We start from the raw sequence: 24,629 nt of genomic DNA, 5'->3' as shown, positions 1-24,629 counted from the left end.
TGGGGGGCTCTTGCTCCGATGTTCTGGGGTCTTTTTTGCCCCTTGTAGACCCACAGGTGTGTGTGCAGGAGCCCTGAGGAGGCCAGAGGAGGCCAGAGAAGGGTGAGCAGGGGGCCGAGGGCACTGCGTTGAGGCCAGGCTGCAGAGGGAGCTGGGGCTCGAGCTCAGGAGCTGGTCTTCCCTGCTGGGGCCGCGACGCCTGCCGCTTTCCTGCCGGCTCTCTGGGTCAAGGCCTGGAAAGGCTTTCTTCTCAGGCTTCTCATCAGCTTATCGGCCCATTTAGGTAATGGCACTTCCTGTCCATTAACCTCAGCCACACTGAGATCAGCTCTCCACACTCACTTGGCAGGAGGCTTGCAGGAGCCTTCCTATTTGGAGAGTAAAAAGAGCATGGCCTCTGCAGCAGCCAGGAAGTGGAAATCCCTGGCTTCCTGGTTCCAGAGAACAAACAGGGGATGCGGCTCCCAGATGCAGCCAAAAGTGCTCTGGGGACCGGGACAGTCGGCCGGGGCCTGTCGCAAGCGGCTGCCCTGTTGCACGGATGTCCTGGCCCCTGAGAACACATCAGTAGGGCCTGGCCGGACCCTGGGCCGATGCCACTCTTAGGGGTGAGATGGGGAGCCTGGCCCAGGCGGAGACCCCCACCCTCCACCCAAAACGTGTCCGGGCCTCCAGGCCGTGCAGAGCACACTGGAGGCTCAAGACGGCACCTCTTCTGTGGGACTGGGCCACAGCCTGTCTGATGCCTCACTTCTCTGACTCTTGGAGGCATGGTGCTGGCCCGTCTGTGAGCCCCAGACCCCCTCGCAGAGCTCGCTCCAGGGCCAGGCCCAGCCCCCTCAACGCCTCTCAGCCAGGCTCAGCTAGTGGCCGGCTCTGCCACGGGGAAGCCTGGTGTCTCTCTCTCTCTGCCTCTCCCAGGCTGCTGCGGCATGGCCCCAAGCCTGGGCGCCAGTAACAGCCTCTGTCCCTCCAGCCTGTACAATGGCTCAGCGCTACCTGGGGACCTCCCTCCAGCCAGGCCAGACATGCTGGGCAGTCAGGGTCCCTGGGAGCCCCTTGACAGCAACTGACGGCAGGTGGGGGATAAGTAGTCAAGTGTCTCCTGCCGGCAGGGGCAACTCTGCAGGTGTCTCTGCAGCCTCCCCAGTCCCCCATGGGTGCCTGCCCCCCCCCCCCTGCGTCCCCCAGGGGGCACCTGCCCCTTTGTCCTGACCCCTGCTCCTTCCCTCTCTTCTCCTGGGGTGGCCAGGGGTCACATGCCATGTAACCCTGAATCCTGTCCCAGCCTCTGCCCCTGGGGAACCCGCCCAGCAAGCCATCTACCCTCACTAAAGTCCAGGCCGTCTTCCATGGTCCCCTCACCACCTTGTTCTTTCTGGCCCCAGAGGCCATCATCATCCAGGGCACAAGGGGGCCTGCCCCTTGGCCAGGTGGCTGCCTGTCCTCTGACCCTGGGTTGTCGACGGGAGGGGAGAGCTGGAAACCGGGGTCAGAAGGATGCCAGCAGGTCCGTCACTCCCTGCCTGGATCCGGCCAAGTGCGGGGGACCTTGGCCAGCATCCTAGAGAGCTGGCGCACCTCCTGGGCCTGACGCGGGCTTCCTGGATTGCATAAAGGCTCCTTCTCCTTACATAGCCAGGGCAAAGGTGCATGACAACTCTGAGCAAGTCAAAACAACCATCAGCAGCGGGAAACCTCGATGAACAAACACCGGGAGAGTGGTGAGTAGCTGCCAGGAAAGCCCCAGCCTCCGGCAGGAAAGGGACTCTGGGCGGGGCGGCCCCAGAGAGAAAGTGGTTAGATGTACGGACAGAGGGATGACAGGGCCAGCCAGGCAGTGCTGCCTGCAGGCTGTGCAGTTGGCCTGGGGGTCTGGAGCCTCCGGGACCCACAGATGCGCCCGCACCCTCATCCCTGGCTTCTTTCGGCCCCACAGTGGGGCAGCAGCACTGCTGTCCTAGCCATGCCAGTCGCCAGTGTGGCCTGGTAAAGGCCTCGTGCATTCTATCCTGCTGGTGGGGGAGGCTGGCCTCTCATGCGCTTGTCCTTAGAGGGCCTCATGAAGGTGCCGCGCCCCACCGGGGAGACGAGGGAAGTGGACCCCTCATGAGATCCAGGCCGCATGAGGCAGGGGCTGCCATGACAGGATACTGCATGCGGGGGGCCTCATGCAGCAGAAATGGACTCTCTCAGAGTCCTGGGGCCAGACTTCAAAATCAAGGTGTCGGCAGGGCCACCTCCTGCTGAAGGCTCCAGGAGAAAACCCTTCCTGCCGCTCCTAGCTTCCGGTGGCCCAGGCAGTCCTTGGCTTGTGTCCGCATCGCTCCAGTTCTCTGCCTCCGTCTCACGTGACTGTGTGTCTGCACCTTTCCCCCTTCTCTTCTAAGAACGTGTCCTTGGATCTCAAGTCCACCCTCATCCAGGAGGCTTTCCTCTCAAAATCCTTAACTTAATCCCATCTATCTGCAAAGACCCCTTTTCTAAATCAGGTCCCATTCTCCAGTTCCTCGGGTTAGGACCTGGACAAATCTTTTGGGGGTGTCGTTCATCATCCAACTGCACTTGGTATGGGAAGGCCCCCCTCCTGCCCCCTGGATCTGCCTGTGAGCACAGGGGGCCCCTGGGGGTGTCCAGAGTGAGAACAAATTCCGTCTGGGACAGAGCTGGCAGAGGCCCCGGACGCTGGCCTCCCGAGCGGGGTTGTGATGTTGGACCCTGTTCTCAACACCAGGCCCACGCCACCAATTCGTGCTTCTGTCTGGGCCAGGCTTCCCAGTCTCAGGAGGGTGTCTGCAGGTTTGTCTCCCTGGGGGACGGAGCCACGTTTGGGTTCCACTTCATTCTCCAACTGCTCTGGTGCTGGACAGAAGCTGAGCCTGCCCGCCTCCATATGTGGGGTTGGAGAGCCTGGGGTACCCTGGCCTCAGAGGCAGTGATGATGGGGGAGGGAGAGAGATGGGAGAGGGGCCTGGGATGCCATTGGAATCTCTCAGGGCTTCATCTGAGCTGTCTCTGCCCCCTTCTAGCATTCCCAGGTGAGTTCCAGGAGGCCCATGGCCCTTCCTATACAGCCCTCCACTGCCCAGAGCCTTCCAGCGCCATGTCTTCCCCTTGGAGCATCTGGAGGCCCCAGACAGCACCCGCCTAACGTTCAGCAGAGGGGGAGACCGAGGCCTGCAGCAGAGTGTTTTGTCAGATGCTGCTCCCTGACCGGGAGTGAGAGGGAACCCACCTAGAGGTGCCGGATGGGGTGCCTGGGCAGCGTGGCCTGCAGGCCCCTCAGCTCCTCACAGCCCCTGCCCCCAGCCTTCCTGGGCCTAGAGATCCCCTTGTTACCCTAGTCCAGGGACAGAGGCTCAGATGTCATGCTTGACCCCACAGGTACAGGATTAGGGGTGAAGGTGGCTGTCTGTTCATGTCTTCACCATGGCTTCTCTGCCTTCCTCCTGCTCCTGGTGGCTTATGTCCTGCCGCTCCTGACTGTGGTCTGTCCTGGGATGGTTATGATGCATATGTGCTATTGTTGTGAACTGTAACATTGAGGTCTGGCCTTATGGTTGGTTTTGATTGTCCCTTCTGCTCCCTTTTCTTATTTTAATATTTTACGATTTTGCATTTTAATGTATCTGTTGTCTTTTTTTGGCTAAATCTCTTTTCAGTTTTATTTTACTGTATATCTTTTCTAAGTGATTGCTTAGAGATTACAATATACCTATAAACCTAGCCTTTCACAGTTTCTGCAGATCCTGCTTTGTGACTTCGAGTGAAGTGTGGAAGCGCTGGAAGCACTTAGACCCTGCCTGTGAGTTGTCATGTATCATGTCTGCAAACGTTAAAAATCTCACCAGATGATGGGGTGTGTGTGTGTGTGTGTCTGTGTGTGTGTGTGTATGTGTCTGTGTGTGTATTTTTTTTTAGACAGAGTCTTGCTCTGTCACCCAGGCTGGAGTGCAATGGCGCACACTCGGCTCACTGCAACCTCCGCCTCCCGGGTTCAAGCGATTCTCCTGCCTCAGCCTCCTGAGTAGCTGGGATTACAGGCACGCGTCACGACGCCCAGCTAATTTTTGTAATTTTAGTAGAGAGGGGGTCTCACCATGTTGGCCAGGCTGGTCTCGAGCTCCTGAGCTCAAGTGACCTGCCCGCCTCAGCCTCCCAAAGTGCTGGGATTACAGGCATGAGCCACCACACCTGGCCAAGATGATGGTATATTTTTGCTTTCAATAGTCATACATATTTTAAAGGACTTAAAAGAAAAAATAGTTTAAAAACTATTTACCCAGGTATCCGCTATTTCTGTTTCTCTTTCTTCATTCTAGAAGTGCTGTGTTTCCCCCTGGGGTCCTTTCCCTTGCTGGTGACAATTCTCTTCTAGTTCCTTTACTTGAGAATGTCTTTATTTTGCTTCTATTCCTGAAGGCTGTCTCCACTGGATGTAGGATTCTGTGGTGACTTCTTCTCCTTTCATTCTTCGTGCAGCACACCAGCATGGCGCATGTGTACATATGTAGCAAACCTGCACGTTCTGCACAAGTACCCTAGAACTTAAAGTATAATTAAAAAAAAAAAAAGAAAAAAAAAGGTATTGTTCCACCGTCTTCTGGCCTCCCTGTTTTGTTTAAGCAGTTTTGTTTGTTTGTTTGTTTTTAAAATTTCTATGCTAGTGGGGTGCAGTGGCTCATGCCTGTAATCCCAGAACTTCGGGAGGCTGAGGCGGGTGGATCACTTGAGGTCAGGAGTTCGAGACCAGCCTGGCCGACATGGTGAGAACCCATCTCTACTAAAAATACAACAATTAGCCAGGTGTGGTGGCTCACACCTATAATCCCAGCTACTCGGAAGGCTGAGCCAGGAGAATCGCTTGAACCTGGGATGCAGAGGTTGCGGTGAGCCGAGATGACGCCACTGCACTCCAGCCTAGGCGACAGAGCAAGACCCTATCTCAAAAAACAAAACAAAACAAAAGTTCTCTGCTTATTTTGCACCTAATTTTTGTTTAGTTAGTAGAGTTTTAAGGAGTAGATTTAGGTTTGCAGAAAAACTGAGCAGAAAGTACAGAGAATTCCCACACCCGCCTCCCCCACACTGTCCACAGCTTCCTTCCCTGTTATGAGCACAGCCATGCCATGGGACATGGGTCACAGCTGATGAGCCAGTATCCATACATTGTTACTGCCTACGTCCATCTTTTACAACAGGGATCACTCTGTGTGTTGTACATTCTGGGCTTGGGGCAAATATATAATGACATGTATAATGACATCATTATAACATCATACGGAATAGTTTCACTGCCCTAAAAATCCTCCATGCTCTGCCAATTCATCCCTCCCTCCTCCCAACCCCTGGCAGCCACTGACCTTTTTCCTGTCTCCATGGTTTTGCCTGTTCCCGAGTGTTGTATAGCTGGAGTTGTATAGTTGTGTAGCCTTTCCCAGGCTGGCTGTTTTCACTTAGCTGCATGCGTTCAAGCCTCCACTGTGTATTTTCATGGCCTCTGTGGTTTTTGATGAGAAATCCTGGGTCATTTGAATTCCTGCTCCCTCTGTGTGTGTAATCTATCATTTTTCTCTAGCTACATTCAAGATTTTTCTCTTTGTTTTTATGTTTTAGCAGTTTTTAATGTGTGTAGACATGGTTTTATTTGAGTCTAGTCTGTTTGGGATTTGCTGAGCTCATTAAAACTGTAAATTGATATGTTCCTCCAAATTTGGGAAGTTTTCTGCTTTTATTTCTTCAAATATTTTTCTGCACCATTTTCTTCTCTCCTCTGGGCCTCTAAGGATGTGAATGTTAGACCTTTTGATATCATTCCACAGGTCCCTGGACTCTGCTCATTTTTTTTCAGTCTTTTTCTTTTTTCTTTTTTGAGATGGAGTCTTGCTTTGCCACCTAGGCTGGAGTGCAGTGGCGTGATCTCGGCTCACTGCAGCCTTCGCCTCCCAGGTTCAAGTGATTCTCCCACCTCAGCCTCCCGAGTAGCTGGGATCAAGGCACCCACCATCATGCCCAGCTAATTTTTGTATTTTTAGTAGAGACAGGGTTTCACCATGTTGGCCAGGCTGGTCTCGAACTCCTGACCTCAGGTGATCCACCCACCTCGGCCTCCCAAAGTGCTGGGATTACAGGCGTGAGCCGCCGTGCCCCGCCTTCAGTCTTACTTTTCTTTCTGTTGTCTAGATTGGAAATTTTCTACTGATCCATGTATAAGTTCACAGATTCTTTCCTCTGTCATTGCCATTCTGCTATCAGGTCTGTCCATTAAAAAAACAATTTCTCAGGTATCATATCTTTGAGTTCTGAAATTTCTATTTAGTTCTTTTTTGTAGTTTCCATTTACCTACTGAGAATTTCTGTCCTTCCATCTGCTTCACTCATGGTTTCTTTTACCATGTGGAGCACAGTTGTGACAGGTGCTGCCCAGTCTTGACCTAATTCCAGCACCTAGAGCATCTGTTGACCCTCTCTCTCTTGAGAATTTTGTGGCTCTTTGTATGTCAAGTAATTTTTTTTTTTTTTTCTGAGACGGAGTCTTGCTCTGTCACCCAGGCTGAAGGGCAGTGGCAGGATCTCGGCTCACTGCAACCTCCGCCTCCCAGGTTCAAGCGATTCTCCTGCCTCAACCTCCCGAGTAGCTGGGATTACAGGCACTCGCCACCACACCTGGCTAATTTTTGTATTTTTAGTAGAGACAGGGTTTCACCATGTTGGCCAGGCTGGTCTTGAACTCCTGACCTCATCATCTGCCCACCTCGGCCTCCCAAAGTGCTGGGATTACAGGCATGAGCCACCATGCTCGGCCCGTCAAGTAATTTTGAATTGTATTGTGGACATCTTGAATACTGTGTAGTGTAGATTCTTGTTAAAATCTGCTGGAAAATGTTGATTTCTGTTCATTGTTTTGGTGGCAGTCAATTCAGTCAGAGCCAGATCTCAAGTTTTGTCTTCTCTCCTGGGGGCTGTGGTCTCCATCTCATTGTGCTCTCAAGGCTTTTCCTGGGTGGCTGTGGGTGCGTCCCGAAGCCAGTGTTGTCTCTGTAGGGTGCTCTCTGCCCCTCCCCAAGTACCATGAAGTGAGAGAGCAGTGAGCGGGCTAGGCGCCACTCCTGGAGGACAGCCACGATGCTCACCTGGACCTGGGCCCCACACACCTCTCATGGTACAAAGCTGGGGGCCTGCAGGCTTTCTGCTGCCCGCCTCTCCCTGGGGGTTCCAGCCCATACCCCAGGATGGTTGTAGGGTATGGCCAAGTCCATCATTTGCTCCTGGTATTGGGGGGAAGTGCCATGGTGGCCTCTGGCAGCCATCCTTGTGGCCTGCCTGCCCTTGCCACCCTTGATGTGTATATGTTTCAATATAGTTGCATAGTGGTTAAATATTCACTTAGCCACCTTCTGCTCCTGCCTTGACTTCCCACACAGGAAGATGGCCTGTACCCCAGGAAGATGGCCTGTACTAGTCAGGGTTCTCCAGCGAAGCAGAGCCTATAGGAGATGCAGACACAGAGATGGATATAGATACCTAACAGAAGAGGCATTATTACAGGAATCGGTGCATGCAGTTACAGAGGCTGAGAAATTCCATGAGCTGCCATCTGCAAGTGGGAGAACCAAGAAAGCCTGGGGTATAATTCCATCCATGGCGCAGGTCTGAGAGCTGAGGCCAGTACCTGAGCTCAGCAGGAGATGGTGTCTCAGCTCTGAGAGCCAGCTCTCCCTTCCTCTGCCTGGGGTGTAATTCCATCCACGGCAGCAGGCCTGAGAGCTGAGCGCCGCTGTCTGATCCCAGGAGGAGATGAAGTCTCAGCTCTCAGAGCCAGCTCTCCCTTCCTCTGCCTTTTTTGTTCTAGTCAGGCCCTCATTGGGTTAAATGATTCCACCCACACCAGGAGGGGCGTCTGGCTTCCTGAGGCCAGTTCAAACGCTGATCTCACCCGGAAGCACCCTCACAGATCCCCCAGAAGTAATATCTCCCCAGCTGTCATGCATCCCAGCCCCAGCCAGGAGGAGACAGAGCTAACCATCACAGTGGACCATGGTGAAGTGGCTCTGCTGCTGCCTCACAGGTGTCGCAGACCCCTGGGAGGCACCAACACCCCGGATCGAGAAGCCCGATGGGAAAGAATGTCTGGGAAGGACGTCATGCCGGAGGCTTGCGTGACAGTTTCCACTCACAGTGCGCTCACTCTGAACCTCCCTGCACACAATGGGCCTGCATCTCTTCCCACTATCTGCTAGGAAACACGAGAGTAAGTGATGAGTTTTTAGGGTGGAGATGGTCGGCAGTGGGGCCCCGACTCCCGGTCCAGGGCCGCTTCCGTTGCACCAGTGACCCCCAGTGACCCCTGCACTTGTTTGGGTGCTAGACCCCTTTGAGAATCTGATGCACGACAGGGACCACTTCCCCCGGAAAACACACGTCCCCACCCCTCTTGTATGCAGAATCGTGGGATTTGCCACAGTTTGCACCCAGGCCTGTGCGGATGCCCCCTGACTGCCCGAGATGCTGCACCTGCCACTGCTGGAGGTGTACCTGCCTATGCCCACTCACAGGGGCACCTCCAGGGTAGCTGCCTGGTGCAGGCATTGGCTCTAAGCAGAGCAGCACTATGGGCCCATCTGGGGCTGGCTCTTGCCTGGGCCTGTGAGCACTGTCACAGCCAGCCGATCTGGGAGTATCCAGGGTGTTCTTGTCATTGCGGACACCGAATAGCCGTTGATGGGTGGCGATGGGGGCTCGGAAGCCGAGCATCAGTGGCAATGAGAAGCAGGCCCTGTGGTTTAATTCCAAAGCACATGAACCCACAGAGCCGCCAACAGTTGTTATTCAGCAGGAGGGGGAACAGAGACAGCAGCCTGCGGAGCGTTCCAGGCAGGACAGGGCAGCAAACCTGACATGCGGAGCTGGGGGCAGGGGTAATGGGGCCAGGGGGTAATGGCAGGTGAGGCCATGACCTAGAGGGTCGCCATGCTTGGTGCAGGGGAGGAGAGGCCCAGGTGTGGCTGCAGTGGCAGCAGGAGTCAGTGTGGCTGTGCCCAGTGGGGTGTTGTCAGAGAATGGACCTGGCTGCTGGGAAAGGTGATTGTGTTTGTCTGAGCCACACTGGACTCTTCTCTGACCAGCAGGCACATTCTGGAGATGTGGGGCAGAGACGGGGCCTCCGTGAGAACCTTTGAGGTGTGAGGGCCTTGATCTGGGGTGCAGCCTCCAGCTTTCTGCTTACAGAGCAGGACCTGCAGGAGCTCGCTGACTGCCTGCACAGTGGAAGGAAGACCTGTTTCTTTTACTTTCCTTGAGGAGAAAAAATTAAAGTTCTGAGCAAACGCATGGCAAGGGAGCTCTTGCTTTCCTCTCTTGGAGTTCTAGGCGGCTGGCGCTAGTGGCACGTGGAACTGGTCACGCACACTGGGTCTCGAGGCCGTCTCCTCTTCTGTGAGTTGAAAGGTTGGTGAGAACAGAGGTGTGGTGTGCTCTGACAGTGGCTGGCTGCCTCGTTAGTGCCTGTGCTGCTGGCCTGCCACGCCTCCAGCTCTTTTAGAGGAATGGCCTACCTTTCAAAGAGGAAGTGCCACAGACCAGTCTAGTTCCCTGGAGCCACATTCCCACATGGCGAAGGTGGGAAGCCACTGCGTTATGACTCTGTGCGTTCACCACCATTTCCACCCCGCGTCATCCCTCGTGGCGTACGTCCCTGCCTGGCCTCCCCGGGCACTGGAGCTGGCACTTCTTGTCTAGGTGTCTCAGGCCTGGCGAAGCTCCTCGGCTCCGGCCTGAGCGACGACCTGCAAGCACAGACTGGGCGCTGAGCCCCTGCCTGAGCTGAGTCAGGGCCAGAGAGCCAGCCGAGTGGCATGCTCCCGAGAGCACAGCTGGCTGTGCAGTCAGGGCCTTGGTGGACACGCTGTCCACCTGGCATGGGCATGGGGACACGAGGGGATATGCGGGCACATGCAAGAGCATTCCCAGAACAAATGCATGGTCGTCCCCCAACCCCCTCCCTCGGAGTCCAGCTGCTGCCAAATGTCCCTTAAAACCCCGGGCGGGATGCCAGCAAGAGCCCCGGGAAGCTTGATGATACTCCCAGCCTCGCCTCCCGGCAATCTCCCCCGCCGTGGCAGGCCTGGGCTGGCCCTGGCATCTGTCCAGGCCCCTCGGTGACTCTAACCTTGGCCAGGTTTGGGGACCACAGGGGACTCTGGGGCCCTCTTTGCTTGGTGACTTGGAGTTCTGGCCTGGCACCCCCAAGACAGCAAAGGGCCTAGCCCTTCCGGTGTCATTGCTCTCCTGGGTCCCAAGCTTGCGTGTCCCCGCAGGCCAGGGCAGGGCTGCGTGCCACAGAAGTCACCGTTTCATAGAAGGGAAGACTAGGAAGTCAGCTGCACCCAGGTCAAGTGGGTCTGTGCGAGTGGACGTCCCTCCTCTTGCTGTCTGCGTGGGTCACATTGACCAGAGTTTGTTAAGCCCGGGCCAGAGGAGGCTCACTCCCTAGGCTGGGAATGAGTTTGGTGTGGCTTCACACACACTGCACTCACACACACACCCTCTACTCCACACGGTGATAAGTGAGCGGCTGGAGCAAGCCTCAAGGAGCTTTTGAGCGCACACCAGAGCTGCTTCCGCTACCTCCAGGCCTCTGATGGCTGCGGCTGCAGACACAGCCGGCCTCGCGGCGTGGAAGAGTGGGCAAGGATGACACACGGGCACAGAGAGACCAGGCTGGGCTTCAGGAAGCAGGTCTGCGTGGGATGGAAGTGCTTAGAAAGTCATTTCCAGAAGGCCGACACCAGTCAGCACTCCCTGAGCAAAAGGACTTGGGGACACGTGGATGCACTTCTTGTATCTCCAAGGAAATGCTCCCCGAGGATTTGCGACGTGGAAATGCAACGGGCTGTGGAGTGCTGCACGCCCCGCACCTTGAGCAGTGGTTTAGCTCAGCTCGGGGTTTGTGGCTTCAGGGGGTCATGGTCCACAGGAGTGCCAGGGGGCTGGGCGGGTGGGACAGAGGAGGCCAGAAGTGGTTGCGGACACTCTGCATGAACAGGACACGCACACACCACACATACACACATACCCCACACACATATACACACCACACACCCCATATACACACCACACACCCCATATACGCACCACACACCCCATATACACACAAGTACACACACGAACATACCATACACCACAAGTACACATGAACACACCACACACAATACGGCTCTGCAAGGAAACGTGTGAAGTGTGTGGTGTGTGTGCACTGTGTGAGCTGTGTGGTGTGTGTGTGTGTGAAATGTATGTGTGAGGTATGCAGTGTGTGTGTGAGGTAGTGTGCAATGTATGTGTAGTGTACGTGGTCGTGTGAGGTATGTGGGGTGTGTGAGGAATGTATTGTGTATGTGTGATATATACTGAGTGATTGTGTGTGTGTAAGGGATGTGGAGTTGCGTGTGTGTAAGGTAGGTGTGTATTGTGTATATGTGAGCTGTATAGTGTCTGTGTGGGGGTTGTGAGGTATGTGGTGTATGTTATGTTTGTGTGAGATCTAGCGTGTGTGTATGGTGTGTGGGGGAGGTATGTGGGGGGTGTGGTGTGTGGTGTGTATGAGGTATGTAGTGTGTGATGTCTGTGTGAGGTGTGTGATGTGTAGTGTGTGGTGTGGGGTATGCGGTGTATGTGGTGTGTGATGTGTGTGTGTGTGATATTTGGTGCCGTGTGTGTGGTATATGGTGTGTGGTACGAGGTGTGTAGTGTGATATGTGTGTGGTGTGTGATATGTGGTGTGTGTGATATATGGTGTGTGTGGTGTTATGATGTGTGTTGTGAGGTATGTGGTGTCATATGTGGTGTGTGTGTGTGATATGTGATGTGGGTGTGTGGTGTGTGTGGTGTGGCGTGTGGTGTGTGTGTGATATGTGGTGTGTGTGTGACATGGGGTGGTGTGTGGTGTGTGGTGTGTGTGGTATGTGGTGTTTGGTGTGTATGTGGTGAGTGAGGGGTGTGTGTGTGGTGTGTGTGGTGTGTGTGGTTTGTGGTGTGTGGTGTGTGGTATGTGGTGTGTTGTGTGTGTTGTGTGTGGTTTGTGGTGTGTGTGTGGTATGGTGTGTGTGTGGTGTGATTGTGTGTGGTGTGTGTGGTTTGTGGTGTGTGGTTTGTGGTGTGTGGTGTGTGTGGTGTGTGGTGTGTGGTGTGTGTGTGTGGTGTGGTGTGTGTGGCGTGTGTGGTGTGTGTGTGGTGTGTGTGGTGTTTGGTGTGTGCGTGGTGTGTGTAGTGTGTGGTGTGTGTGTGTGTGGTGTGTGTGGGTGTGGTGTGTGGTGTCTGTGTGGTGTGTGTGTGGCGTGTGTGGTGTGTGTGGTGTGCTGTGTGATGTGTGGTGTGGTGTGGTGTGGTTTGTGGTGTGGTGTGTGGTGTGTGGTTTGTGGTGTGGTGTGTGGTTTGTGGTGTGGTGTGTGTGGATTGTGGCCCCCATCCCCATCCTTGCGGAAGGGCTCAGACCCCAGCCCCTGTGCATTTACTCTCTAGCTTCTGGGTGCCAAGCTCAGGCTAAGGGGATTTCTGACGGGCTGGACGTCTGGGCTTCAGCCCTGAAATAAGAGTTTTGAGAATGAAGAGGGCGGCGCTGGAACCCTCACCCGTCTTTTAATGAAGGGATTTGGCTAAGAAGAAATGCCAAGTACTTCCGCAGGCCATCCTGAGGTCAGGATGTGGTCGGTGTGTCTGGCCCTGAGCAGTCAGACCTGCTGGTGGCTGGAGCTCCGGAAAGCTCAGGACCCCTCTAGTGTCCTAGGCCTTCTGTTTTCCTTCCTGCTCCGGGGGCAGGACTGGCAGATTCAAGGAAGCTTTCAAGAGGGGTTAGAAAGAAGGGGTGTGCTCCAATCTGCCAGCCTGATGTCCTTCACGGGACCACAGGCCAGGAAGTGAGGTTCCCTGCGAGGGGTGGATGCTGTGTTTGTGAGCCTCCCCCACCTTCTTGAAGGCAAGAGCGCCCAGAGGTGTTCGCTTTTGGTGTCGGCCTTTGAGCTGGAGCCTGGAGCTGTTTCTCTGAATTCCTTCTGCTTGTTTCCTTGTGCTCTCGCCTGGGAAGAATGAAATGAAAAGAAAATGCAAAGCCCAGAACCTGGCAGAGATGGGATGCCCCAGGCCAGAGTGGGCAGGGCGGCGCTCTCAGCCCACTCTCAGCACAAACGCTGCCCCGTTCACCTCTCCGCGCTTGCTGCCAGAGCGTGTCAAAGACCCCGAAGAATGAAATGACTTCGGAAGAGGAGGCCACACACCCGTGAAACAAGCCGGATCTGCAGCGGAACATTCTTTACGTGTTTTGGGACATTTCAAAGACTGATGGCGTGCTGCCTTTGTGATGTGTGATCTGAAGATTCCATCAAAGAAAGTGTGTCCTTTGTGTGAAAGTTGTGATTCTTGGCATCTTCGTGGTTTTGAGTCCTGAAAAAATACCACGAGGGCCCTCCCTTGTGGCCTCTGCAACCATAGGAATGCGGGTTTTGGAAGTGGCATTTCAGGCACGGCCAAGTAGGAAATTAGAAGAGGCCCTAGGACTCCGATGTGGGTGGAAGTAACAGCAGGGTGGTCGGGGGGGTGCCTCGTTGGGGACCCTCCAGCACCCCACTGTGGTTTCTCTTGGGGGTCGCTTGGACAGACTGTTGGAGGGCTTTGGTCCCCAACTTTCTATTGGCAGGTCATTTTTGAAAGACAACCCGAAATGCAGCCCTGTGGTTCTGCCTGTTGAGAACCCAGCATTGAGACCCCAGGGTCGACAGACAGTCTGAGAAGACTGTAATTTGCAGAAGAATCTCAGGGTGATGCTGGCAGGGCAGGGGTCAGAGCTAGCTGGGGACCAGGGTTGGCTGGGCACACTGTCGTGGTGGCTGGTGGTTGCAGCTCATGGAAGTCTGCCAGGGCGTGTAGCCTTGGGCCTACAAGGGCAGGGTTCTAGAAGGGTGGTCTCCCAGCTTTTGTGAAAACCCTCCTTTAACAATCAAAAGAGTTTGAGTGCACACTCCCGATACATGTACACACATTGATTTTTTTTTTTTTTTTTTTTTTTTTGAGACGGAGTTTCACTCTGTCACGCAGGCTGGAGTGCAGTGGCGCGATCTTGGCTCACTGCAACCTCTGCCTCCTGGGTTCAAGTGATTCTCCTGTCTCCCTCCTGAGTAGCTGGAGTTACAGGCACACACCACCTTGCCCAGCTAATTGGTGTATTTTTAGTAAAGACGGGTTTCACCATGTTGACCAGGCTGGTCTCAAACTCCTGACCTCAGGTGATCCGCCCGCCTCAGCCTCCCAAAGTGCTGGGATTATAGGTGTGAGCCACCACGCCCAGCCTGATACATTGATTTTTTAACACTTGTCAAATGGACTAGCTAATAGTAAAATATGACATAGATTATAGGCATTTTAAATACTTTTAAAAGATGAGATTTTGAAAGGACAGTATTAATATTTTCCTCCTGCGCCTCCCGGGGGCCTGTGGTCCTCCCTTTGTTTTTGACCCCTGGGCTAGAGTTAGAAGACAGGAAAGAGTTTGGCCTCACTGTAAGGACAGGCTTGTTTTTGTGATTATTGTTAATTTTTGGCCATATACCTTTAACTTTTTATCATACATTTTTTCTAAACATCAAGAAGTTGAGAGGGAGCAGTATCATGGCAGCCCCATCTGACCTATAACCCTTCTTCCCTCCCCCGGCCCACTGTCCCTTACCCCTCCTCTCCCTGGATTCTTTTAAAGCAACCCCTGACCTTATTTCATCAGAGAAATACCTCAGTGCGTCGCTGTACAGAATAGGGACTCTTCCAAAAAAATAACTGTACTACTGTTATCACACCTAAAACACGACCCATGAATTCCTTGTGATAATCTGCTAGCAGTGTTGAAATTTCCCTGGTTGTCTCCTGTCTTTTCAGAGTTGGTTTGTTTGAGTACGAAGTCCAAGGCTCTCTGTGACTCTGAAGTCCCTCTGGAATGCCGAGAGCTTCCGTCCCCCACCCCCCACACATCACTCCTCATTTATCTGTTGAAGAAACCTGGTCCTTTGTCCTGTAGAATTTCCGACACTCTGGGTTCTGCTGGCTGTCTCTGTAGTGTCGTCTACCATGTTCCTCTGTCCCCCAAATCCTGTGGCTCTGACGATGATGGTGAGGTGGTGGAGACGCCCTCGCAGCTGGGCCACCCTCCCATCGGGAGACACATTGTGTCAGTTGCTTCCTCTGGAGTCCTTGTGAGTCAGACTCCTGAGTCAGGACCACCACCGTCAAGGTTGCCACCGCCGCCTCCTGACACGCGCCACCAGGCTCCGCGCTCATGGCCTGGCCTGGCATCTCACCAGGCTTTTCAATGGACTAGAGTATGGGGCTGCTCTGCCTGTGGCAAGGGTTGTCCTGCTGCTGGGCACAGGCCCAGAGAGGAAGTGGCAGAAGCTGGGCATGGGATGCTGGTCCTTCAAGGAGTGTGTGGGGGCCACCGGGTTGAACGCAGCCCGCTGCAGCCCTGTGACCTTGAGTGAGTCCCTTTGTGGCTGGGTGGGAGGACACCAAGGCACAGACTGAGGACAGGCCCTTTCCCGGGCTCTCGGCTGGCCTGGTTATCACCAATAGGACCTCGCAGGCCCTTCCCCTCCATGGGCCCCAAGCCCCATCTGGAAGAAGGGGCAGCCCAACTTGCTTCAATGAATCCAAGAGAAACACTAGTTTTTGTCCTAGAGGAGAGGCCTGGCATGTCCCTTCGCACTAGTGATCTGGGAGGGAGTGGAGCTGACGCCAACACCCCACGAAACTACCTTCTTTCCCTCTGTACCTAGAAAGGGCTTGGCTCCCACCACCCTTGGTGGGAACAGCCATTCAGAGCAGCCATTCAGAGCATTTTGCAAGGCCTCATTCTTTCCTGGAATCCCAGTTGAGAACCAGCTGGCTGAAGGAATGATCTGGAGAAAAGAGTTGTAGGAATGTGTGTGTCTGCCTAGAAAATGAATTGACTCTGAAAAATGGGCCGTAGGCCAGAAATAGCAGCTCTCCTGCCCTGGTCACTGCTGTTAGGAGGACAGTGTGGCATGTCCTTTCACTCTTCGAGCACCTTTGGCTGCTAGGACTGGTGGGGGCCCCCTCTACAGGTCGTCGTCCCTCTGGGCCCACCGCTGGGCACGGAGCTCCCGTGGGCAGATGGAGTGGACATGGTGGCTCTTAGGACTTGGGGTCCTGATCAGCTAGCCGGCAATCCCCTGCGGCAAAGTCCACCCCTCAGTGAAAGCCAAAAGCACTGCTTGATGGGCAGGCCTGGCTACGGGAGCCGTAGTCATCACACACCCAGTAAATCACGCTCCTGGCACCTCCACACAGAGTGGCGATTTGTCAAAGCAAATGCAAGCAAATACCCACCCACTGCCGGCCTGGCAGGCTCCCCAGGAGTCGGATAGCTGGGGAGAGCCTGGACACACTGGCAGCTCTGGGAGCCTGGGGCACAGACTGCTCAGGGCAGGTCGCCCCTACCCCAGGAGGGGGCTGTGTCTGCAGGGGCCCAGAAGGAGACTCAGAGAGGCAGCTGGAAACCCACAAAACTAGACTTGTTCAGAAAATGGCCAAGCCCTTGGCCTAATTATTCTCCTTTTTTCTTTTAAGTTAAAAGACTACTTTTTAGAGCAGTTTTCATTTTACCGATACATCGATCAGAGAGTACGGAGCTTCCCATATTGCCTCCCGCACCCCATAGCAGGCAGAGGCACCAGCCAGGCGCCATCCTTTACAAGCTGTTTCAGCAAAATGTCCCTGGTGAGCGAAGTTCTTCCTGTATAGAAAACATGCGGTCCCTGCAGAGGGGATTGCTGGGGGTTCACACACTGAAGGGGGCGCCCCATCCTTCCCCGTCCATGCAGGCCAGGAGCTGCGTCCCTCCCCGAGACAGGGAGGGTGACGCTCGCCCCCTGACCCCACCGTGGAGTAGCCCCCTGGTGCATGCAGGGCCCACAGGGGCTCTGTTCAGTCGGCCGCCGGGCAAGGCAGGACCGAAGATCTAGCAGGGTCAGCAGGTCCTGAAGGGCAGACAGGGTCTCAGGCCTGGCTGATGCCCCACCCTGCTGCGCACAGCCCTGCCTCCAGAGCAAAGGGAACACCCCGGGAGCAGTGTGAGGCCGAGCCGGAGGTGGAGGTGCCGCAGCCCTGCAGGGCTGAGAATACAAGCATCACTAACCCAGTGTTTTCACAGGCTTCAGCCATCTTTTTTTTTTAGTTTTTTAGTTTTTTTTTTTTTTTTTTTGAGACAGAGTCTTGCTCTGTTGGCTGGGCTGGAGTTCAGTGGTGCGATCTTGGCTCACTGTAACCTCTGCCTCCGGGGTTCAAGTGATTCTCCTGCCTCAGCCTCCCAAGTAGCTGGGATTACAGGCGTCCACAACCATGCCAGGCTAATTTTTATATTTTTAGTAGAGACGGGGTTTCACCATGTTGGCCAGGCTGGTCTCGAACTCCTGACCTTGTGATCTGCCCACCTTTGCCTCCCAAAGTTCTGGGATTACAGGCGCGAGCCACTGCACCCGGCCTTCAGTCATCTTTAAAATGCTTTTTTTCCTCTTTTGATTCAGGGTCTTAATGATTAAGTCCAGGCACTCCAAGGACGATTAAATATTTAAACAGCAGCTTCCCTCTGAAGGTCAGCCCAGAGTGTGGGGTGTGTGAGACGGCCAGGCGCACAGTGTGGGATGCTGTTGCTGGCGGGGGCGCGGGCCCATGGGGGACGGGACAGGTTCGGACGGGGGGAGGGCAAGGGGGCCCAGGAGGGTTCCCACTCTGCAGATGGCTGGCCTGCCTCTCTCTAAGAGCTGGCTCTACACTTGCTTCCACCCCAGGGAAGGAAATGACCGCAGAAGGGAGTGCAGCGTGGGGGCAGGAGGTGCTGCGGCCAGTGGGCAGTGCTGGGAGATGAAACCAACAGCGGCGATTGCCCCAGAAAGAACTTGGCGCTGCTAAGGCAATGGCGGCCCGAAGGAGGCCCCTGACGCCTGAGGAGCGGCCGCCGTCTCCAGCCCCAGGCCTCCCTCCCCTGTGTTTCCCGTAGCCCCCTCTGGAGTCTCTCCCCCGCCCCGCACCTGTAGGGAGATCCTGGGAAAGTGGGCCGGTTATAACTGCAAAAAATAAACCGTCAGTAGCCACAAGATCTTATAAACGTAAAAGTAATCTGAAAACCTACTTCAGTTAGAGAAAGGGCGTTTGAATATTTCCTGTTTAAGACACAGACCCCCTGAGAAGATGTATAAAGGACTTGGGCTGGGTGTGGTGGCTCACACTGCCCACACCATGACCTTGGACCCCCGGCCTCCGGAACTGAGAGGCGCCGAACGCCTGCTGTTCAAGCTGCACCGTGATGGGCACTTGGTTCTGTCTGCCCCAGGAAAATGAGCCCAGCGCTCTCCCCAAACTCCTTTGTCCTGAACTTCTTTCCAGAGCCCTCAGCCCTAATGGGTGGTCCCCTAGGGTCCTCAGCCTTCAGACTCTAAATTCCTGTTGGAAACCCACAGGCAATAGGGCCACGCCCAGGCACTCAGCCGCTGTGCTGCCCCCACGGGGGGCCCAGCAAACAGCCAGAGGCAGGCCCGGGGAGAGTTCCAGGGGGCTGGGAGACGGGTGGGAAACTTGCCGCTGGCGGAGCGGTTGGTGGAGAGGTTGGAGGAGGGGCCGACAGGGAAACGCGGTCCACGCCTCTGTCGGGGGGCTGTCACCTCCAGGGCTTTGAGCCTCACCAGCGTTCCGCCGCATGGCTTGAAAGGTGTTGCTTTTCCTCCAGGGAGCTCAGGCCTCCGCAACATGAGGACCCCGCGACCCGGAAGCACTCTGTGCCGTCTGAGCTGCCCGCGATCCAGTCCCTAAGAGGGACCATCGGCAGGCGGCTTCCTGGCTCTTGGGGTCCGCACAGGCCTGTGGTAGCCCTGTGAGTGTCGGCTTCTGCATAGAACCCTGCCTGACTTCCCAGTAAGAGGGTGCTGCCTCCTGGGGACTCTCAGCCAGGTGGGGACCACTGACTGGGTGGGGTGGCCACGCTGGCCCCATTGCTCCAGCAGGGATGTGGAACGGTGCCAGCACTGCCTGGCCACTTCCTCCAGGAGGCTGGGTGGCTCCCCCACCGCCGTGCTGCTGACCCAGCCCCTCGCTCACCCTCATTCTTCCACAGGGGCGGCCAGGACCAGAGGCCCCGTCTCCAGAGTGGTGGGTGGGAAGGAGGGAGAGGGCCGAGGGTCTGCAGGGTGGGCCTGGGGAGTCGAGCTAGGTGTGCGTGCAGGTGCCTCACCTGCCGGCCCTGCCCTGTCCACAGGAGGAGGCCATGAGAACCGTCAAGAAGTTCATGGACTCAGGAGGACGTCGTCAGCAGTGCTGAGGTCATGGAACGTGGGCTGGGACCTTGTGTTTGGTGACGTCCTGTAAGTACTCGGCTCGCTCAAGCTGACTGCCCGGCTGGGATCACCACTCTAGGAGGACTCGAGTTCAAATGAGTGGCCCAGGGGCCCGTCAGTGCTGTGCACCTCGCCCCCCGTGGGCGGGGGAGGAGCCTGGGGACTTGGCCAGTCCTGGAGGAGCCCTGAGACCAGGCCCTGTGGCAGGCACCACGGCACGGGGAGGTGCCTGGAGGGCTGGAGCCCACTTGGGGGGCCTTGGTCAGTCGGGGCTGCAGAAGCAAAGAAATGTGGGGTGCCCATGCTGGCTGGGACTCGCCCACTGCCCTGCACATGGCGAGTGAGGGAGAGAGGCAAGGCACCTTTCCAGGGGTGCATGGGAGGCTGCGGTCAAAGGTCCTGCACACCCACATGCGTGCTCACATCTGTAGCTGCAGACACTGACCCCCAGAGACCCCTGAGCTCATGTGGGGCTGGTGTAGGAGTGGGGTGGACGCTGGGGCAGTGTGGGCTCCTCCTCCTCCTCCATGCGCGTGACAGGGTGGGGGTGGCCCCTCCCCTTGCCCTGGGAGCTCCGACCCACTCCCTACCCTCCCTGTGGCCCCAGTAGACAGAGCCCTGGCCCCTGCCTCGGGCCAGGTTTGGCAGAGGGGGCCCTGGCTGGAAACTGGAGGCAGATGGAGGGGAGCTGGGGTTGCGGGCTGGCCGTGTCCCCTAACCCCTACACAGCCCAGCTCTGCTCCTGCTCCGCCTGGGTGTTCTGCAGGCTGGGGTGGAGGTGCTCCAGGACTGCCCCACAGACCGGGGCCACACACCCCTGGAGCGATCCCTATCTCTGTCTGCGCCCTGGCCTCCTTCCTGCCAAGACCCTGACTGAGTCAATAGGCTTGACTTTCATAAACTGGCCAACAAGATTGAGACCACACTTGGAGTGGAAGATGGGGCCGTCTTAAGCCCTTGCCCCCTGCACGGGTCAGCCTGTGGCCAACGTCCTGGGCGGAGCCTCCTCCTCTTGCTCCACGCTCTTCCCACCCTGAGAGGGGCCTGGTCTGGGTGGGTCTCCTGGGACCCCCAGTATTCGAACATGACCTGAAAAGCAGAAATGGAGGCTGAAGCCTTGGCGAGGAGGCCAGCACTTCCCAATCTCACCTTCCACAGCTGATGTGCAGGGCCGGGGGAGTGTTGGTAGTCCTCCCAGGACACACGTGTCTGCATTTAAGGGTGTGCCTGACATGAAAGGAAATTTATTCAATGATCTTTGCTAAAGACCGGAAGGGGACTACTCAGGACCAGTGCGGTGGGTGCTGGGACCAGGGCAGTGGGATTTTGCAGTGGTGGAGAGAGATTTAGGCTCCACTCTGAATATGGCTCCAGCGAGTGGGATTTGATAGCCCAGGAGCAGAGTGGGGTCCTCGGATGGAACATCACTAAGAACAAACAGCAGGGGTGGGGGGGTTCTGGCTGAAGGGAGGCGGGGTCATCAATCATAACCTGGGTGCCGGAGGACGAGCAGGCTGCCCTGACGAGGATGATCAGATACGGGGCGGGGCAGTTCTGGCTGAAGTCACTTAGCAGTGTTCTTGCTAAAACCGGATTTTGCAAGGAAGTGTGCAGGTGGCCTAGAAGGTTCAAGGGCCTGATAAAGTTTGGCCAAGCAAAGAATCTTGTCACTGAGAATTAGAATCAAGGGCAGGTGGCTAAACAGTGTCTTGTGGATTCTCTCCAGCTTTTGCGGCCCCTCCCTCCACATCCTGCTCTGGGTAGCCCCTATCCTGCAGCCATGACCCAGATTCCTGAAGAGGGGATGACTATACAGGGGCCTGGATGCTGGGTGCCGGCCTCAGGGGCGGGAGGCACCGGGAGAGGCCTGGCCGGAGAACTGCCGGGACCCAGGTCAGGTCAGGACCCAGTGTGTAGCGGAGCTTGGGCTCATGAGGTCAGAGCTGGAGCCACTGCACATCGTCTCCCAGGGCCGGGGCTCCCAGAGGACATGCAGTGTCTGCAGTTTTCTGGGGTGCCCCCGTCCTCCGCATGGCACTCTGCGTGTTGGGGGGCCTATTGCGAGTTGCTCATCCTGGCTTCTTGGGAGCAGCGTGGCCTAAGCAAGGGAGGCTGCCCAGGACCGGCGCCTGTGGGGCGGGGCTGGTCGCAGGGTCTCGGTCCCCCAAGGGCTGATTCCTGCTGAATGCTTCAATGGCCAAGGGTGGATCCCTCTCCTTCCAGCCTGAGGCTGTTTCAGGAAGAAACAGTCAGGCCCCGGCAGGTTTCCCTGCCCAGGGGGAGAGTCTGAGGAGGGGCTGACTCGGCAGGTGGAGCAGGGGGCCACTTTCATCGAGTTTGTGTTCAGAACTCACTCCAGGGTCCTTTTCTTTTGGGGCCAGGCAGGCAGCACCATGTGGGACATTATTAGCAAGGAGAGGAGGGGCCCAGGAGAGCTCACAGGGCGTTTTGGGAGCTCCGTAGACAGGCAGGTCCTGAGGACTTTTGGAAAGGGTAGAACAAGGTCCCGGGCAGCTTTGTGGTGGTCGAGAGCGAGGGAGGAGGTGGCCTCCCTGAGCGTGGGTGGCTGGATGCACGCCCCAGACCCAGGGGCAGAGGCCGAGAAGGGAAGGCGGGGGCCCAGGGACCACACTTGGCAGGGTGGAGGGGGCAGGGGGAGCCACTTGCTGGGGAAACTTCACTGGATGATCTGGGCTGAGGACGCGTGAGTGTGGAAGAAACGGCACCTCCCCCGTGCCAGATGCTGCCCACCACCGGCACAGGGCCAGAGTTGGGGTCAGCGGGGCAGCCGTGTGCCCCCAGTGGGAGCTTGGAGGTCACGGAGGAAATGCAAGACCAGATGCAGGCAGGGGAGTCCTCCGGAGCCTGCAGGAGGGGGCCGCTGGCTCAGGGGCACCGGGGGACCCCCACATGGACAGGGTGGAAAGGGCTTTCTTCAAAGCCAGGATCTTGTCTCCATCACAGCGTCCCAGCAACGCATTGGGAGTGCTTGCTGCCAGGAGGCTCCCCGGTCCCGCAGCAGCCCCTCAGCGGCTGCCCTCCAAGGAAGGGGCGCACAGACACTCCAAGGCTGCACAGCGCGTGGGCCAGGGGCCGGATCTACCCCCGGGGCAGCGGGACTGAGCGTGAGCCCAGCGCAGCCCCTCCGACTGCGTCATCGTTAGGGGCCTTCTCGGAGCTGGCAGACCTAGAACCAGGCCTAGGGGGTGGGGGCGTGCCTGGATGTGCGTTGGGGGGGGTCTGAACCCTTAGTTAGGACTGCGGGCCCTCCTTTCCACTTCCTTCAGTCCCTGGGGTCTGGGGCATCCTAGCCATGCGTGGGGCCTCCCTGCTGGGATTGGAGACCCCCTGACAGCTGGGGCTGGTCCCAGCATCTTCGCTCTTCCCGCAGGAGGACCTGGACGCAGGGTCTTCTCTGCTCCCCGTCACACAGAGGGTGGCACACCCGATGGGAACTCTGATTTATCACCAAACCAAAAGATGGAGAAACTGACAGAGAAGGGGCTGCAAGCAGCTATGGTAGGGCGGTGTGTGGAAGCAGATGGGATGGGCAGATGGAGGCGGGGGCCAGCATCGCTGCCTTCTTGCCCCTCCCAGAGGACCCCAGGTCCCCAGCTCGGGCGCCCCACCCAGACTGGTAACACCTGCGTCTGCTGTTTGGCACCGGGAGATGAATCACTTGCTTTTCAAATTAGAATCTTCCTTGATGTCAGAAATGTTTCTTCTCTACAAGGAAATGGAGGTGAAATTTTTATATGGGAAGGGTAGCTCCCTTGGCGAATTGCAGGGCAGCGGAGGGTGGGTTCGGGGAGCCGAGTGCAGCCCGAGGTGCAGCTTTCAGGCTGGGAGGAAGCAGCTGCTTCCGGCTCCTCGGGACACGAGACGGGGACAGCGTGTGCTGGACGGGTGGGAGTGACGCTGCCCACCTGCGGGCGTCTCCTGGGGAACGGGGTATGTGGGCTGTGTGGCAGTATGGAGCCCAGAGCTGATAGGAGGCTGCGCTGTCAGGCTGCATTTGACCATTTATGGAGCCAGGCCGTGAGGAGGCCCTGAATTAGAAAGGCATCCAGACCCAGGCTGCAGCCTCAGGCCGGGCACTGTCCCCTGCATGGCTCCAGCGTCCCAGCTTGGTGTTATCAGCACACAGAGGTTGAGGCTATGGCTCTGTCTGGGCTGTTAGCACAGAGAAAAAATGCCCAAATGACTTGGTAAAGGGCGGGCTTCCTGGCCCCATGGCTGCACGGGTGGGCTGGCTTCCTGTGTTTGCTGAGGTTTCTTTGAGGCAGCCCCACGGTAGAGTCCACTCTGGGTCCCGGCCCTGCGCTGGGCGCTGTGCTGAGCGCCTCTGTGGCTGCCATCATCTGATTTTCAGTGCACTCACAGGCAGGCGCCAGGCTTCACTTTAAAGATGGGGAAGCTGAGTCTCAGGGAAGTGGGGCCTGTGCCGGGGTCTTAGCAGGATTTCTGGGGTTGCTAGGACCCCCACGGGGCTGGGCTGGGGGTCTTCATGCCAGGCCCAATCCCTTTCCCATAGTTCCCCCCCCGGCACTACCCAACATGTGGTCTCCAGTCATCTCGTGCTGTCTCCACCCCTCCCTCCACTTCTCTGCTGGAGTTGTCCCTGTCAACTTGCCCCAGAGCCTTCTTTGTTCTTACAGTCCCAGGCGGAGGGTACCTCAGAGCACACTGCAGCCTCCAGCTCTCCCTCCTAAGTCCACCTGCCCGGCCGATTGGGCTGTGTGGTCACTGTCCTCAAGACCTTGTGTGCCGTGAGGGCTCAGAGCCCTGAGCCTCAGCACAGGAAGTGCCACCCAGGCAGCCAACACCTGCTCAGTGGGCGGACGGCCTTGCCGACTCGGCTTTGCTCCCGGGAGCCTCCTGGAGAAGAAGCCACAGGGAGACGGACAGCCCTGGGCAGCTCCAGCTTGCCAGCTCCACATCCAAGGTCCTCCTTCTCGGGTGGGGTTACAATCTGTTCAAAGCATATGCCCAGAATAACATTTTTGAAAGTCTTTAAAAAGGGGTAAAGCTGATGTACCATGAAAGACACAAATCTTATCTCGTGCTCAGGTCTTCTTTGCGTGTCTGCGCCCGTGTAACCGCCGTGCGTGTCAGTGAGTCCCTCCAAGAGCACGCCAGAACCACAGAGAACCCCTGGTCCCCCCCAGGGACTCCCCCGAGTCATGACCCCCAGAGGTGACCTCTCCTGTGATCTCTGACTTCCCAGCCTGTGGGGGTCTTGGGGAC

The 24,629-nt window shown here is 56.6% G+C and overlaps 1 protein-coding gene across 1 annotated transcript; it reads left to right on the top strand.

Annotated features, from left to right (window-relative positions):
* The first annotated feature begins 1,353 nt into the window (after positions 1-1,353).
* Positions 1,354-8,244, top strand: LOC129529245 (putative uncharacterized protein encoded by LINC00313). Its single transcript, XM_055373686.2, has 3 exons — positions 1,354-1,724; positions 3,738-3,805; positions 8,069-8,244. Exons 1-3 carry the CDS (start codon positions 1,654-1,656, stop codon positions 8,161-8,163), a joined length of 234 nt encoding a protein of 77 aa, XP_055229661.1. The 5' UTR covers positions 1,354-1,653; the 3' UTR covers positions 8,164-8,244.
* The last annotated feature ends 16,385 nt before the right edge of the window (positions 8,245-24,629 follow it).

This window comes from Gorilla gorilla, chromosome 22, assembly GCF_029281585.2.
Source record: "Gorilla gorilla gorilla isolate KB3781 chromosome 22, NHGRI_mGorGor1-v2.1_pri, whole genome shotgun sequence".
Lineage (NCBI taxonomy): Eukaryota > Metazoa > Chordata > Mammalia > Primates > Hominidae > Gorilla > Gorilla gorilla.
Note: the sequence above shows the minus strand (reverse complement) of the source record. Positions and strands in the feature narration are given on the sequence as shown.